At 33.2% G+C, this 17,208-nt stretch overlaps 2 protein-coding genes across 2 annotated transcripts; both read right to left on the bottom strand.

Moving 5' to 3' along the window:
* Positions 1–13,361: 13,361 nt before the first annotated feature.
* On the bottom strand, positions 13,362–14,027 carry LOC130670441 (uncharacterized). Its single transcript, XM_057473847.1, has one exon. The coding sequence runs from the start codon at positions 14,025–14,027 to the stop codon at positions 13,362–13,364; it is 666 nt and encodes a 221-aa protein (XP_057329830.1).
* A 1,231-nt stretch (positions 14,028–15,258) lies between these two features.
* Positions 15,259–16,364, bottom strand: LOC130669780 (ribonuclease H1-like). Its single transcript, XM_057472844.1, has one exon. It carries the CDS (start codon positions 16,148–16,150, stop codon positions 15,452–15,454), a length of 699 nt encoding a protein of 232 aa, XP_057328827.1. The 5' UTR covers positions 16,151–16,364; the 3' UTR covers positions 15,259–15,451.
* Positions 16,365–17,208: the final 844 nt, after the last annotated feature.

Raw genomic sequence — 17,208 nt, 5'->3', positions numbered from 1 at the left:
TGGAAACCTAAACATGCAAACCTCTTAATAAGACAATTTATAGATAAATTGAGAAAAATATAGATAGCCCGAACTGGGAATCGAACCCAGATCAATTCGGTAACGCGCCGAGTGCTCTATCAGTTGAGCTATCCGGCCCTATACTATATTCCGTTCAATTTGATCTATAACTTATTGAGCCACACCGTCCTTCGTACGCTAATACACCATTCTATATAGTGGAAACCTAAACATGCAAACCTCTCAATAAGACAATTTATAGATAAATTGAGAAAAATATAGATAGCCCGAACTGGGAATCGAACCCAGACCAATTTGGTAACGCGCCGAGTGCTCTATCAGTTGAGCTATCCGGCCCTATACTATATTCCGTTCAATTTGATCTATAACTTATTGAGCCACACCGTCCTTTTTACGGTAATACACCATTCAAATATAGTGGGAACCTAAACATGCCAACCACTCAATAAGACAATTTATAGATAAATTGAGAAAAATATAGATAGCCCGAACTGGGAATCGAACCCAGACCAATTCGGTAACGCGCCGAGTGCTCTACCAGTTGAGCTATCCGGCCCTATACTATATTCCGTTCAATTTGATCTATAACTTATTGAGCCACACCGTCCTTCTTACGGTAATACACCATTTTATATAGTGGAAACCTAAACATGCAAACCTCTCAATAAGACAATTTATAGATAAATTGAGAAAAATATAGATAGCCCGAACTGGGAATCGAACCCAGACCAATTTGGTAACGCGCCGAGTGCTCTACCAGTTGAGCTATTCGGCCCTATACTATATTCCGTTCAATTTGATCTACACTTATCCAAAAAATTAAAGGAACAAGAAAATTTTATAAATTTTTTAGTGATTTTTGGAAGGCTGTATTTTCGTGAAAAATGATCGTATCGAAAAAATAAAAAAAGCAAATTGAAGCTTGAAATCTCTAGTTTGAAGATCTCTCAGCAAAATATTTTTTTGAGCCACGGTTTTTGCGGAATCAGAAGAAAAAGGTCGTGACAAAATTTTTCCAAATTTTTTGGTTTAGTTTTTTAGGTCTACGGGGCGGGAAAAATTTTTTTAAAAAAACGAATTCATGGCTTGTTTAGGAAATTTATTTAGCTACAAATTGCTTTTTTTGTTTCTCTGTACGACAATTTGCTGCTGAGATATCAGCCTTCAAATGAAAAAGGATCCTTTTGTCCTTGATTATTGATATCTCAGCAAGTAATGGTCACACAGTAATTTAAAGGGCAGTTTAATAAACTTGAATAAATTCCCTACAAGCTCCATTTTTGATTTTAAAAAAAAAAAATTTTTTTTCATCCTTGATATCCATTTGAAAAACCTTTAAAAAATGGCCATTTTCTGGTTTTTTAGTCGACTTATCGCTACTCTGCAAATATTGATAAAAAAAATAATGTTGCCAGGTAATTTTACAGCTTAATGGACCCCCAAAAACCCTGGGAATTTTCAAATTGATCCATTGAACCGTTTGTCCGGTCCGATTGCTCAAAGTTTTACAAAACAATGAAAAGAACAAGTTTTGTTCCTTAATCTGTGTAATCGTTATCAAAATGAAAAAATCAATGTTTTCGGATTTTCTTTCATTTTTGCGTTAGTTAATCAGTAAATGTAAGGTAAAGAAAAAAAAAATTTTTTTTCCGAAACACGAAAAAAAAAAAATAACCCCCCGAATAAAACATAAAAAAAAAGATTGGAAAAAATTCTTGTTTGGTCTCGTTTTTAAAAAAAAAATTTTTTTTTTTCCTCTTTACCTTACGTTTACTGAATAACTAACGCAAATATGAAAGAAAATCAAAAAAAAAAATAAATTTTTTCATTTTGGTAATGATTACACAAATTAAGGAACAAAACTTGTTCCTTTAATTGTTTTGTAAAACTTTGAGCAATCGGACCGGACAAACGGTTCAATGGATCAATCTGAAAATTTCCAGAGTTTTTGGGGGTCTATTAAGCTGTAAAATTACTTGGCAACATTATTTTTTTTATCAATATTTGCAGAGTAGCGATGAGTCGACTAAAAAACCAGAAAATGGCCATTTTTTAAAGGTTTTTCAAATGGATATCAAGGATGAAAAAAAATTTTTTTTTTTTAAATTAAAAATCGAGGTTGTAGGGGATCTATTCAAGTTTATTAAACTGCTCTTTAAATTACTGTGTGACCATTTCTTGCTGAGATATTAATAATCAAAGACAAAAGGATCCTTTTTCATTTGAAGGCTGATATCTCAGCAGCAAATTGTCGTACAGAGAAACAAAAAAAAGCAAATTGTAGCTGAATAAATTTCCTAAACGAGCCATGAATTCGTTTCTTTGAAAAAATTTTTCCCGGCCCCGTAGACCTAAAAAACAAAACTAAAAAATTTAGAAAAATTTTGTCTCCACTTTTTTCTTATGATTCCGCAAAAACCGTGGCTCAAAAAAATATTTTGCTGGAAGATCTTTAAACTAGAGATTCCAAGCTTCAATTTCCTTTTTTTATTTTTTCGATGCGATCATTTTTCACGAAAATACAGCCTTCCAAAAATCACTAAAAAATTTATAAAATTTCCTTGTTCCTTTAATTTTTTGGATAAGTGTATAACTTATTGAGCCACACCGTCCTTCGTACGGTAATACACCATTTTATATAGTGGAAACCTAAACGTGGAAACCTAAACATGCAAACCTCTCAATAAGACAATTTATAAATAATAAAGAGCACGGATACGGGTGAGGTTGACAGGGATAAGGCGAGTTGATTGGAGTAAATGGGTAGTGGGGTTGTTGTATTGTAGCAGGGGAAACGAAAAAATTAGGTTGTAGGTGCTGCTGCTGTTGCTGTAATTTCCGCTGCTGTGGTAGCAGTTGCTGCAGTAGCACCAGTTGCTGCTGCTGTGCTAGCAGTTGCTGCTGCTGTACTTGCTGCTGCTGCGGTAACAATTGCTGCTGCTGTGGTAGCAGTTGCTGCTGCTGTGGTCGCAGTTGCTGCTGTAGTTTCCGTTGCTGCTCATATTTCTCTTCTTCTTGCTTCAGCTTGCGGTAGTATGCGTTGAATTTTCGTATTTCTTTAACAGTCCGCTTTGACGGCAGAGTGGCTGCTGTTTGTTGTTGCGTTGGTTTGCGCGGCTTGGAATGAGAGGATCGTTGTGGTAGCCTCGGCGGTGGCCGTGAAAAATCAGCTTGCACTTGAGCTCCTGGATGATGCACATTGTTGACGGCGCCTGGCACCAAGGGCCTTTGTGGCTCGTTGTTAACATCTGCTTGCACTTGAGCTCCTGGATGATGCACATTGTTGACGGCGCCTGGCACCAGGGGCCTTGGTGGCTCGTTGTTAACATCTGCTTGCACTTGAGCTCCTGGATGCTGCACGTTGTTGACGGCGCCTGGCACCAGGGGCCTTAGTGGCTCGTTGTTAACATTTGCTTGCATTTGAGCTTCTGGATGCTGCACGTTGTTGACGGCGCCTGGCACCAAGGGCCTTGGCAGCTGCCTTACACTAAGCCGAGTTCGTGGTCTATTTGAAGCACCTCTACTACCTTGGTTACTCGTCGCTGTTCCTTTTTTCTTCAATCTCTTCCTTCGCCCTATAATATTAGATTAAATTAGACAACCCAAAATGATACTAAAAACTTAAAATATTGGTATTAAATCAATAATTGATACATTAATATTCATGAGAGTGAATGCAGCAGACATCTGACAATCATTATGATTTTTAAATCATAATGAATGATCAATAAAAAAATGAAATGTATATCGATAAAAAATACAAAAATTTGAATTTGTAGAATTTAAAAATTCATCTATGGATTTTTTTAAATTTTATTTTCCCAATCGTTTAGTTCGTTTATTTATTATTGTAAATTCTCTTCACTATCGCTACATTCTCACTTAATAGTATTTAGATTATCTTAACAAAATTTTTTTTTTTAATTTTTCAATTGTATATCACTATTTTTCTCAATGTTTTTATTTTTTTTTATATACTGTATAATTTTTATGGAAATGTAAGATAATATTGTAAATTCATCAATTTTCTGTTTTTAAACAACCACGATAATTCCTTAACCTTTTATTTATATGAGACTGAAGATTGCCGACGTCTAATAATTTTTCGATTTATTCAAAAACGTCAAATTATTAAAAAAAATTGCACCAATAATTTTTTCGATTTTCTACGTGTGTATATTTTTTTTTTTAATTGACTTATTTAGAAAAAAAAACGAAAAATGCAAATCGTCTCTTAACTTCAGGATCATCTATATATTTGCCAACTTACCCTACCCGTAATAAGAAAAATTAATTTCTTAGAAACTACCTTTCTTGCAGTTATATCCGTTCATTATGGTCCTTTTGACGGGTTAAATCCAAAATAAAGCAGCGAAAATATCAGTTTTAAACTCTTACCGATAAAGAATCTAAAAAACATTCATTGTTATATCGATTATTATTATTATTATTATTATTATTATTATCAATATTCTTATTATTATTATCAATTCAAGAAACTTATAATATTAATATTTCCAATATTTGTTGTAGTAATGATAAAAAATAATAATAATAATATTAGTATGGTTGTATTTTTTATCTATAATAATCAAAAAGAATACTGACGTATTTAATCCAAAATTAATTTGATAATTGTAAAGTGAGCGAATGCGTAAAAACGATCTGGTTTAGGTGTGATGGAATTTTAACAATTAAAAATTACACAGATTTTATCGATAAATAATTAGGTTATTTATTTACGCTTTATACAGTTAAATATGGTGAGAATTAATATTAGATAGCGAATGCGACAAGATAGATGAGCGATAGCGAATGCGACAAGTAAAGCGGTTAAAAACGCGTGGTGGTTAGTAAGACTGCACGATGTAGATTAGATATTGAGACGGTGTCTTCTTCCTTCGTGGCTGCTCGGTGGTGACGTGGCAGCATGGCTGCAGTAACGAATTTTCCCATTGGCTTAAAAGCGCGCCAACAGGAAATAGTTAGCCGCCAATTTCTCTGATTGGCCGGCTGGTAGCGGGTTCTCATGCCGCCGTGGCACGGTCATGAGCAAGAAATTGTATGTGTCGGGCCCAAATAGCGAGTGACCCGGCACTATACTGACACTCAAGTCAGTAGCGAGTTCGGCTACTCCCGATCGTAGCGGAAATGCACGAAGCTTTTCAAATTGCCTAAGCTCGTGACTGAACAATAATTTATTATATACATTTATCATACGTTAATTTTAGTATCATTTTTATCATTTTAATTGAAATGCAATGGTTAAAATTAATTAATTAAAATAAAAATGAAATATACTTACATAGGTTAATTTAGTTTTTACGAAGGAGACAATACATTGGATATGAATCAACTGATCGTAGACTGTCCATTATTTTAGTTTAAACTGCTTACAATAGAGAGAGAAGAAACTGTTTATCATTCTTCAGAGAAAAAAACGACGCGCATGATATATTTCTATATTGGCGGGAGTGAGAGCATTTTTTTTCAACAATTGAAAAGAGAAGTCTCTTCTCTTTCTATTGTACACTCGTTGTCATAGACGTGGTACGCACAGCTCTGAGTGACCGGCGGCGATGCGCGCGCAACTCTCCTGTTTAAAATACTCATCGTAGTGACATATTATATAGAAATTAACAAATCAACTAGACAGTAAATATTTTATATTTAATTCAATAATAAATGTTTAATATTTATTGTCTGGTCAATTCGTAATTTTGTATGAAATATCTCAACATGGTTAGTATTTTAAACAATAGAGTTGCGCGCGCATTGCCGCCAGTCACTCAGAGCTATGAGTCCCACGTCAATAGGTCAATTAGCTGCTAGCATTAATTTATACAAAAAAATTAATTTAAGCTCCAATTTACCTTTCGATAAAAAAAATTAAGTGCTTCAAATTAAGCAATCATTAGGCTTTCAAATAACAAATTTTTTCGGTAATTCTTTCCTATAAGCTTTATGTAAATTTCGATTGAAATTTAGCCTAACGCCGATTTTAATGTGTGCAAATTGCACCATTGAATTCGTCATATTTTTTTACATAAAATACATAGTCAGTCAACGCTTCATAGTAAAGCTCTTAATTTTAATATTGAGAAGTCGCGGATCGCAAATTTTTATTTTCGATTTAAACAACACGAAGAAAAAAAATTTATCTTTTTAAGAATTTTCTAGGTCACAAACCAATTATCGGATTTTTATGTGGAATAATTAGTTTTGTAGGAAATCAAACGCTCTACAAAAAAGTCTCATCATTTTTTGATAAATCCATCTGTTCAAAAGCTATTTGAGCTTGAAGTCACATTTATAGTAAATTTTGAGCTCTTTTTACTTTTCCGGCAAAACTATCAGACTGATCACAAAATGTCATAAGAAATTTTTTGTAGGTAATTTAAATCCTGACAAATTATTATGAACAAAGTTTTTCGAAATTCCGTATTGTCTTCTAGTTATTTTAATTTTAATATCAAGCTCTTAAAAAAATAGTTTTCTGATAGATTTTAAGAGTTTGAACTTAAAATGAAAATGAATAGAAAACAATGCGGAAATTAAATAAACTTCATTGAAAATAATTTGTAGGAAATAAAATCGTCTATTAAAAAGGTACTACGACATCTCTTGACAACTCTGATAGTTTAGCTGAGAAAGTAAAAAGATCTGGAAATTTATTATAAATTTGACTTCTAGCTCTAATAACTCTCGAATAGATGGATTTATCAAAAAATGATGAGACCTTTTTGTGGAACGTTAAATTCTCTACAAGAATATCCTATGGACTTATTTATATGAGGTGGGAATGCCGAGCTAGAAAAATAGAAAACAAAAATTGTTTTTTCCCATGTTATTTAATTGGGAAATAGAAAATTAGAAATAGGTACCTCTAAATATTAATATTAAGAGCTCCGCTTTAAACAAGCTTCTTTTCTCACCTTCCTGCAAGCTTTCAGCCTGTTTTTTTGTTGAAAAAAAAAGTCGCCTCTAAATGGCACGCCCTTATGAGCATAAATGCTTTCTTAACATTGGAATCAGTGGAAAGTATCGCAAATCAGCGAGTTATTTCTTGAGAATCAGCACCAAGTATTTCACATGGATAGAAACAGTGATATACTTGAGACCATTTGTGCAGTGAATATTCACTGACTAGAGTACTTTTTACTGACTCGTTTTAAGAGAGTAGAGCTCTTGGAAAAATAGAAGCTAAAATTATTTACGAAATAGTATCAAAGGTATGTCAGATTTATCAAATTAGTGATGGTTATTTTATAAATAATTTTATAAATAAATGGTTTCGTCACGAATATGACCAATAAAATTTATTTTAAATCTTATTTTTCTCAGTCTCTTTCTGCCTTAGACCATAAATATGTATTCATTATTAACAGAGATTTGTACTTCATGGTATACGTGAGAGGAAATCTCTATTGAACACAGAAAAAGTATTGTTTTGAATATCATTATGAGGTTCTGCATATTAAAAAAAAAAAAAAAACTGTGAAAAATTTATTCGTAACTTTGATATTCAAAAGACATTGTATATTTACTTATAATTATTAATTCAATATTATTCTACTGTAACAATAAAAGTTGTTTGTAGTTCATACCAAGCTGTAGTACTCTGAAATGAATTTGTACATATACATCTGTGTACAATTATAAAAGATTTCACTTGAAAAAAGTAGCCACTAAAATTCGAAATTGTCAAGTGAAAGACGTATTTGGAGTTTCTAAAGAACTGTACGTGTCTAATTAGACCCAACAAACATAATATATTGGACTCATCAGTAAGGCTTCCAAATCATGTGTGGGTCGAATTTTTTCGTAGAATATAGTGTAGTTATATTCTAGTATAGTTTAATATAAAAGAATATATAATTTGGAAATCATAAAAATCACAAGTGTTGAGACGAAAAAATTCTTTTAACTTTCACTCTTAACGTTTTAGATCTTAGGACTACACGGTAACTGCACTAATTGCTTTTTTGCAATTATTTCCCAAAAAAGTTGCTGTCGCATTTTGTGAATAATCCAATTGAGTTGGATCACCACCCAGTGCAATTAATGTGGCATATGCAGCTGCATACACTCCACAACTACTACCGTCAGGCTGTCGAGTAACTTCATAGAAAATTATTGAACTTTTCGGGTAGAGAATTTTCAAAAAATTTTGTTCGACATTGGACATTTTAGTCAAATTACCGCGATTCAAACTGTCATATATAGCCACGTATTGACCATTAAAATATGAACAGCACCAATGAGGATTAGTCTGATAACCACCTAAAATCAATATTTCATTATTTGAAGTTGATTCTCTTCGTGGTTCCAGAATAGTAATTGGCAATAGAATCGTAAAACCTAAATTCTCAACTAATAATAAAACACGTGAAATTGAGATATCATCCAAGTAGTTGTCAGTAGTCAAGATATTCTGTTGATAATCGTCTAGTTTCTGATTCAAAACGATTTCTCGATAAACATTAATAAATTCTTGATAATCATCACCAATAGAAGAATCTACGGGTTGATTTAAAGCACTATTTTGCTGATGGGCTTTTTTTGCTGATTTATCAACTTCTTTCTGAGCTTTTTTAGCCCTGGCTTTAATTGTAAATGCCGCTTCACGAATAGGCATACTTCGTTTAATTCTACTGTCAATAACTTCATCAATTAAAACAAAATGGTAAAATCTATCAAGTTTTGATTTCATACAGCGATTCCAAAAGGTATCTCTTCTCTCAATTAGTTTAGCTCTTTTCAAGTCGTTTGGGGTATAAACAGCAAAATAGCAAAAATCTTTGCCAGTGACATGAAGCTGTCCTCGAATCATGTAATATAGGACATGATTGTCGTTAATTCTGTTTGGTGCACTTTGTAAAAATAAATTTTTAAAATTTCTATTACCATTTAATACTTGATCAACGTTCGTTTTTTCATCATCTGAAATACAGCTAAGAATGACTATAGAATCATCATCAACTAGACCGTCAGGCCTAGCACACAAGTAAAAGCTTTCTTCATCTTCGAAAATAAATATACCGCATGGTGAAATATTGTGACGAATTTCAGATTCTAAAAGTCGAAGAGATTTTTCTCTGTGATTTACCATAGTCTGTAAAATGTCATCATCAAATATAAATGGATTACATATATTATTGATGACTGGTACACATGAACTTGTTTCTAACATACGGCATATTTTTCCGGTCATAAAATTAGGAATCATATCGAGTTCAAATTATGAGGTTTCCCATAAATTAATTGTTCCTTAGTTTGTGCTTCATGGAAAGTTCGATTTCTTTGGCGATCACGAAGCTTTTCATGATGATCTTCTTTTTTTTTTGATAAACATTCGGATGAGTTTCAACTAAATCAGGTTGAACTGTATTTGGACCGTAACCTTTACCAGGGCCAAAATACTGACGGTTTCCTTTTGGTTTATTTTTATTAGCCATTCGACATTTTTTATTACTCTGTTTTTGTAAATCTTTTTCCCTTTCTAATTTCTCAATTGCTGAAGAGACATTCTTTTTACAAAATTTAAGAAGTGTCGACAGTGGAGCTCCTGATGTCGTTTGATCAAGAGCGCCCATGTAGATTCTGTCAGTAAATTCATCAGCACCGTTATAAAAAATTCTTTTACCAGAGAAATACTTAGTTAAAATTGCATGATATTGTTCTATCTGATTGCTCGTTTCTTTATGCAGTAAATGGTCTGCATTAGAACTCAAATCATCCATTATTTTTTCGACTCGTGGGTACAAACCAAACTCTTTAATTTTAATGAGATAATTAGTTTTGGATAAATCACAAGACCATTCGAAAGGACATTTATCATGATCACCAAAAACATAAAGGGCTGCAATGGGAATATTTTTTCGCAAAATTTCTGTATTTTTTTCGAAAATCTGCAATCTGTCATTCTTTGATAGACTGTCGTTTTCAAGTTCTTTTCTCAATCGATCAATCTCAAGTGTTATAATTTTACAGATTTTTAACCCACTAGCTTTGATTTTTAATCGAAGAAGAGCCACACCTCGTCTGTGCGAAACAGTATTATCAGAAAGTCTAGAAGCGATTAGAATTTTTGAGCCCATTCTACGAAATATATGATTTACACATTTAATTCTCTCTACCGTGATATTATAATCACAATATGGATTTGAATCGAGAATCGTTTTATATGTACTACTATCATCATCAGAAACTAATGTTTTATAAATTAATCTATGTAATTCTATACTACGATTGAATATTGTAACAGTTATAACGAATACTGTTTTTAAATTCGCGACGGAGACGCAAACAACCCCAGTACCATATGCGGTCACCCACGTGTATAACAAAAAATTATAAGTTCAAAAGTCCGGAAAAATAAAATGATGATAAAAATCATTTCAATTAATTTTTAAATTTTTAAATAAACAATAGTTATATCAAATTACAAATAATAAAATAAGGGTGTGCCTGGACCAGCTCCTCAGGCTGGATTAGTGCACGTAGGCGCCAGACCGTTTCTATAATACGGACGAAATATTTTATCAGGGGGAAAATTTGCGAGGATTGATCCGAGCGAGCAGCTTGTTCGAAGCGGATAAAATCGATTGAAATTGAAAAAAAAGAAATACTCAGAGAAATAATAAGCACAATTAAAAATATATATAAAATAATAAAACAAATTAAATACAGCAGGAAAAAGACCCAGGAAAATAAATACTGAGTATTTCCCCGAAAATTGTTGGATTAAATTATTTATATAAAATACCAAATAAATCTTTGATACAATATATTAATTATAAATATAAGTTATACTCGTTAATAAACTCCTGGGGGTTGTGATGGTGGAGTGGAGTGACCAGTACGGAGGGCACCTGTGATTTTTTTTTAAATAGTGCTGTGAAAATGAATACTACTTTACTATTACTATTTGTATCATTACTATTTCATATACTTATAACTTAATCCTACTTCATGACTATTTTTCTTATATTTACTATTCTATCTAATTACTCTTGATTTACTTATTGCCACTAGTTCTTATTATTACTTATCGTGTATATTATTATATTAACATGGCTATCGTTTATATTGTTACTATAATTACTTAAAACTACTATGCTTAAAACTAGGCCTAAAATTCTAATACTATGTTTAAACAACTAATTACTAATCTACTATTGTACTTATTACTACTCTTATGTCTATTGACTTAAAAACTATTACTTATTTATGTTTCTATTTAATATGACTTATACTTTTGTATATACTATTGGGTTTATTTTTCTTATTATAAACATCATTATTTTCCTTTAGCAATGAGTTATTATTATTATTTATACTTATATGGCTGTGTTTTTAAAGTTTAAGTTCAATGAATCTAGCGAAATATAAAATTATATGGATGTACGGTATGAGTATGTGAATGCGCGCCCGAGCGAAAATTATTCTAAGTCCTGAGCAGTCAAAATCAAAGGAAATAAAATAAAAACGCTGATAGAGATTTTAAATGAATCGTTTAAAAGATTCAAGAGATTGAAAGAATTGTAAAATGAACTGAAATACGAGAAATATTAGCTGAGAGATTAGATTAGATTAGAAAAATTTCACAAACCGTATACTCTTGATGTCAACAACAGAGGGCGATGGAATTTATTCCCGTCCACAGTTACAGCGGATAGATATAATGATAAAACCGCGCATTTAAGCCCGTAGAGGCAACTTAGTCTCCCGAGACGTTTTCTAGAGGAAGACCATTGCCTGGACAACATCTGGAACTTCGCCTACCCCATGTCCGACCGGATCAAGGTAAGCGAAATTTGTATTCTCGGGGAGATTTGGTGTCCCCGTACTAAGGCCTTCTGCTGAGGTACGGTAGGTGAAACTAACCGCGTAGGTGGGGGTTAGACGGAGACCATCCGCTTACCCTCTAGGACGGGACTTCGTATAGGGCCGACGGGGTAGTCGACCAGACTCCCTTGAAGCACCCGGGAAGGGTAATACCGCGTTGTAGACCGCGAACTTTTGAGTATGTGTGTGCTTATATATTACGTGACCGTGTAAACCGTGTAAACCGTGAATAAATTGCTCAAATAGCAATAAACCGTGTAAATTGTTAAATAAACAATAAGCCGTGATTATAGAATATTAAAACCGTGTTAATTATCAATATTAATTATTGTAAGAGGTAGTAGAAAAGGGCTGGGAGCCATTGTAATTACTTAAAATAAATCCTAGTATTATTTTGTCTAAATCTGTGTTTTTCTTCCTTATGGAAAAGAAGTTCTTTTTTTTTAGTTAAGTAAAGTTTTGTTGATTGATTAATATAAACTGTCTATACCGAAAAGACCCCTTTTCAACCCTGGACTCCGGCAAGCTAAACCGAGCAGAAAGGGGTAGTGGTATTAATTTATACATTAAAATTTTAGTAATTAACAATTATTTCTCTTGTTGATTAAATCGATCATATTTTTAATCACTAATGTTCTTCAATACATATTTCTGTTTCGTCTAACTTCTGAGTTTCTGGTGACATATAAAACTGACTTGACGTCTTCTCTGGGACTAATCATTTAATTAATTACTCTGTTATATATTTATAATAAATTCCCAATTATACCCGTTACAAATTTTACAAAAAAATTTGTAACGGGTATAATTGGGTTTTAATTGTAAAATATATAACAGAGTAATTAATTAGTTGATTAGTGTCAGAGAAGAAGTCAAGTCAGTTTTTATGTGTCGTCAGTAACGCGGAAGTTAGACGAACCAGAATTAGTGATTAAAAATATGATCGATTTAATCAACAAGAGAAATAATTGTTAATTACTAAAATTTGAATGTATAAATTAATACCACTACCCCTTTCTGCTCGGTTTAGCTCGCCGGAGTCCAGGGTTGAAGAGGGGTCTTTTCAGTATAGACAGTTTTATTTAATCAATCAACAAAACGATACTTAACTAAAGAATAATTTTCGCTCGGGCGCGCATTCACATACTCATACCGTACATCCATATAATTTTATATTTCGCTAGATTCATTGAACTTAAACTTTAAAAACACAGCCATATAAGTATAAGTAATAATAATAACTCATTGCTAAAAGAAAATAATAATGTTTATAATAAGAAAAAATAACCCAATAATACAAGAAATTAGGCGTAAACAAAGTATACGTTTTAATAATAATAGTATAAGAAAAATAATAGTCATATAAATAAGAAATAGTATTTAAGTCAGAATAGTAATAAGAAATAGTAATAGTAAAGTAGTAATTAGTTTGTTTAAGCAAAAACACAGATAGTATTAGAATTTTAGTCCTTTTACGGGGTGGCCCAATTTCAATCCGGGTCTTCGGTGATAGGGGGAGAATTAGCCTTTCTGGCCATAGCCCGAGTTATACGACGCGGTTGCAAGGTTTCGTCTAATTCTGGTTCCGTTTGTTCGTGGTCACGGTCAAGTTGTTCGTGGTCAAGTAGGTCGCGGTCAGGTTTCAGGGGGTTTCCCTCGTGAAAGGGTTTTAAATCTTTAAGGTGCGCGGTGAAGGTTTTACCTTCCTTAGTAACTTCGTATACCGAAGGTCCTACGACTTTAGTCACGGTAAAGCCCGTAGCGAACTTCTCAGCGAGTTTAGCCGAAAAATTATCAATCGCGGATGACAAGTGATGTTCTCTCTTGCTGACCAGATCCCCAGGAGCTGGTTGCCAAGAACCTCGCTTTCGATTGTAATACTTGGCTTGTTTCTCATAAGCCTGTGCCAAGTTTACTTTGACTAACTCCATTGTGTCCTCCAAAGTCTTTGCTGCCCGATGAGGGTCGTACATCTCGCTTTTCCCTTGTTCGGCTCGAGATCTCACCAACGAGGGAGGCTGTATTTCGCGGCCGTAATTAAAATACTCCGGGGAAAATTCCGTGGCATCGTGTTTCGCGGTGTTATACGCGATTGCGAATTCCGGAACTTGTTTATCCCAGTTTCTCTGGTTTGTCCCGACAAATTGCGCGATCATTGGTCCAATTACCCGGTTCGTACGTTCAACGGGATTGCACTGCGGCGAATATGGTGGGGTTCGGGCGTGTTTGTTATGTCCGGGATTTTTCGTTTATTAAATATCTTTAATAATTTTTATTGGTAACGTGATTGGAAGACGCTCGGACTAACTAATGTATTTTTCCAATTGAGCGAAATGCTCAATTGTTTATTTTATTTTGTTTTGGGAATCGTTTCGATTGCAAGTCTGACTCTCTCACTCTCTATATAATTTTTATCAAGTTCGCTTATAGGGTGTCTCGGTAAATAAAATAAATAATTAGACAAATTATTTATAAATCGATAATTAACTTAGTAGAACTTTCCCCAGGATGGCCGTGAAATAGGGTAAATAAAAAGAAAGATTCCAGCAATTAAAATCGAGACTTACTACTTGCAGGTGCCGCTTTACTTCTATGTCCTCTCTGCTCCTTGTACTACCTTGAATGGCTGATGGTCCAGGAACCCTGTATCCTTGGATCCTCAGGATCTCCCTCTGGTTCTCGGCTAGTGGATGATCTGCCTTACTCCTTCTCTTTTCGCTTTATTTACTTTCGTTGTTTTTTTTTTTCTTTATTTATTCTTTATTCTTAATTTAAAATTTGAATTTTTCCAAAAGGAAAAACGGAGGAGATTCTCTCGTATTCAAATTCTTTTTTTTTTGTTTATTATGGTTTCAAAATTTTTTATTTATTAACTAGGTGCACGTCTGCACTTAACTACCCTATGCCTCTGAAGGCTACACAAGGTTCACTTATGAAATAATCGAAATAATAACAGTTTTCCTTCTATTTTATATTAATAATTTTTCTTTAATATTTATTGATCCACTACACAATTATAAAAATTACACGATGCTTTCTAGCAATTACACCAACAATCACTTATCAAAACTCGAAACTATTATAGATTTCTCTATTCTAATTTATTTTTGTATACTTTTGTTTTATATATATTTATACTTTTTTTTCTTTGTAATTTAAATGATTTGAGGATACCGCTGTACCTGATTGCGACTCTTCGCTGAAAACTTCGAAATCAGCTTATGACCGGAAAGCAAGCCTGTGCTCGGTAGAGTAACTTGCTCTTGAAAAATTTTAAACGCTCCGACCATGGGATACGGTCCTAGGTAGGGGTCTCTTTTAGTGAGTTGCATAGTACGAGATGTCCCGTTGACACAATTCAATATATGTCAATGTTAATTATGGGTGTCCCGCGCATTTAGAGTAACTTAAAAAGGTCTTAGGTGGGGAAGTAAGGAAGATCGAGAGAATGAGAGACGCAAGAACTTGGCGTTAATATGCATTATTTTGTTTCTTATTAAAAAAATTTTTAATAAGTTCTCGAGTCGGACATAACATTTTCCCCCCGAGATCTAAGGGGTTCCCCACTCCTTGGATCTTGTCAGTTGATGGACGACTGGTTACGATGACTCGAACCCTGATGGATTGCGCTCGATCTTCTTGCTCCTTCGCGAGCCAGTTGGTCTGCTTGCTCGTTTCCGAAAACTCCTTGATGGCTTGGAACGTGAAGGATACGAATATCCCGAGTTTTCATGAGCTGCTTTATATGAATCATTTCATTCTTGTACGTGACGGGTTTACCTGTCGATGTTAACCAGTTTCTTCCTTCCCAATCGTCGTACCATAAATTTAAACTATTGCATAGGAATTCTGAATCTGTATGGATATCAATTTTGATCAAGTTGAGTTCTATAATGATTTCTATTGCTTGTAGTATTGCCTCTAGTTCTGCCCCATTATTAGTATTCCTATTAACACAAGGCAGAGACAGATTTTTGGGATGATTTGGTCCAAAGTAAACTCCAAGTCCTGCAGCTGGTTTCGTTGTCCCGTTTCCAAAGCAAGATCCATCGGTGTAGATTTGGATTCTTCCGTCGCCGTTCCTTTCAAATATTACGTCTGCATCTCTTTTGGATGAACTCACTATATCATGCCAGCTCTGTAGACACTGGTCCATTTCCTCCTGCGAATGGACTAACCTGAAGATGGGGTTCGGGTATGCAGCTATTTGTTCGTGACACTCCTTCCAGGTTTGATATAAACCGGGCTTATGCCCATTGATGACAAGATAAAGATTCATTTTGGAAGAAGGTTACAGGTAAAAAAATCAGGAGATTTAAGACCTACTTTAAGAAATCTGGAAACCCCTACTAGAACCGACCATGAATTTCTTTTATTAATAAAATTTTCTTTAAATTTTTAGAGGTTTTAATTTTAATAAGATTTCGAAGTTTTCGTTATAAAAGAAAATATATTCCTGAAAGGAAACGGAGATGATTCTCCCTGTTAGAAGAACAGTTTTTTTTCCTCTTTTTTTTTTTTTTTTTTTTTTTTTTATTCTTTGGGTCATATACTATCAAATTTGAATTTTCCTAAAGGAAAACGGAGAAGATTCTCGCTTATTCAAAAATTTTTTTTTTTATCGCTATTTTCATTTATTTATTATAATGTCTTGGTATTACGATATAATTATATCCTTAATACTAGAATGCCCTGAACATACAGGCTAAAATCTAAAAATACCCCTTTTTTTTTTTTTTTTTTTTTTTTTCCAAATTTTTTTTTTTTTTTTTTTTTATTTTTGAATACTATATAAAATTTGAAATTTTCTAAAGAAAAACGGAGAAGATTCTCGCTTATTCAAATTTTCTTTTATCCTTATTTTTATTTATTCTTATAGACTATATTCTACAATAGCTATGGCTAACTACAATATTCTGGATCCTTATTGATTAGATTTGGGCCTATCACCAGGCACAAGGGTACTCCTGCTAATTTATTCTAATTTTTTTTTCTTTATCTTTTTTCTTTATCTTTATTATTCAGACGTTATCCTACATTTTACTTAATGTTTCCAGGGTTTAGGACCGTTGCTCCTAGTGATAGCTCCATATCTGTAACTGAAACAATTTATACTACTTCTAATTAATTACTTAGCTTGGGTTATTTAATTTGTATAAAATTTGGTTTTCTTTTTATTAATAAAATTTGAATCTTCCTATAAAGGAAACGGAGAAGATTCTCCCGTGTTCAAATTTAGTTTATAATATTTTTTTTTTTGTCTCTTAATTGGACTTATTTTGTTGCCGAGCTTGACAAAGGAAATAATTTTCCGAAGACAAATCCAATTAATACTTG

Source organism: Microplitis mediator, chromosome 6 (assembly GCF_029852145.1).
Source record: "Microplitis mediator isolate UGA2020A chromosome 6, iyMicMedi2.1, whole genome shotgun sequence".
NCBI lineage: Eukaryota > Metazoa > Arthropoda > Insecta > Hymenoptera > Braconidae > Microplitis > Microplitis mediator.
This window is presented reverse-complemented; position numbering and strand designations above follow the sequence as displayed.

Excerpts from the sequence above, each read along its gene's own strand:
- LOC130669780 (XM_057472844.1), bottom strand. The coding sequence starts at position 16,150 with ATGAATCTTTATCTTGTCATCAATGGGCATAAGCCCGGTTTATATCAA.
- LOC130670441 (XM_057473847.1), bottom strand. The coding sequence starts at position 14,027 with ATGATCGCGCAATTTGTCGGGACAAACCAGAGAAACTGGGATAAACAA.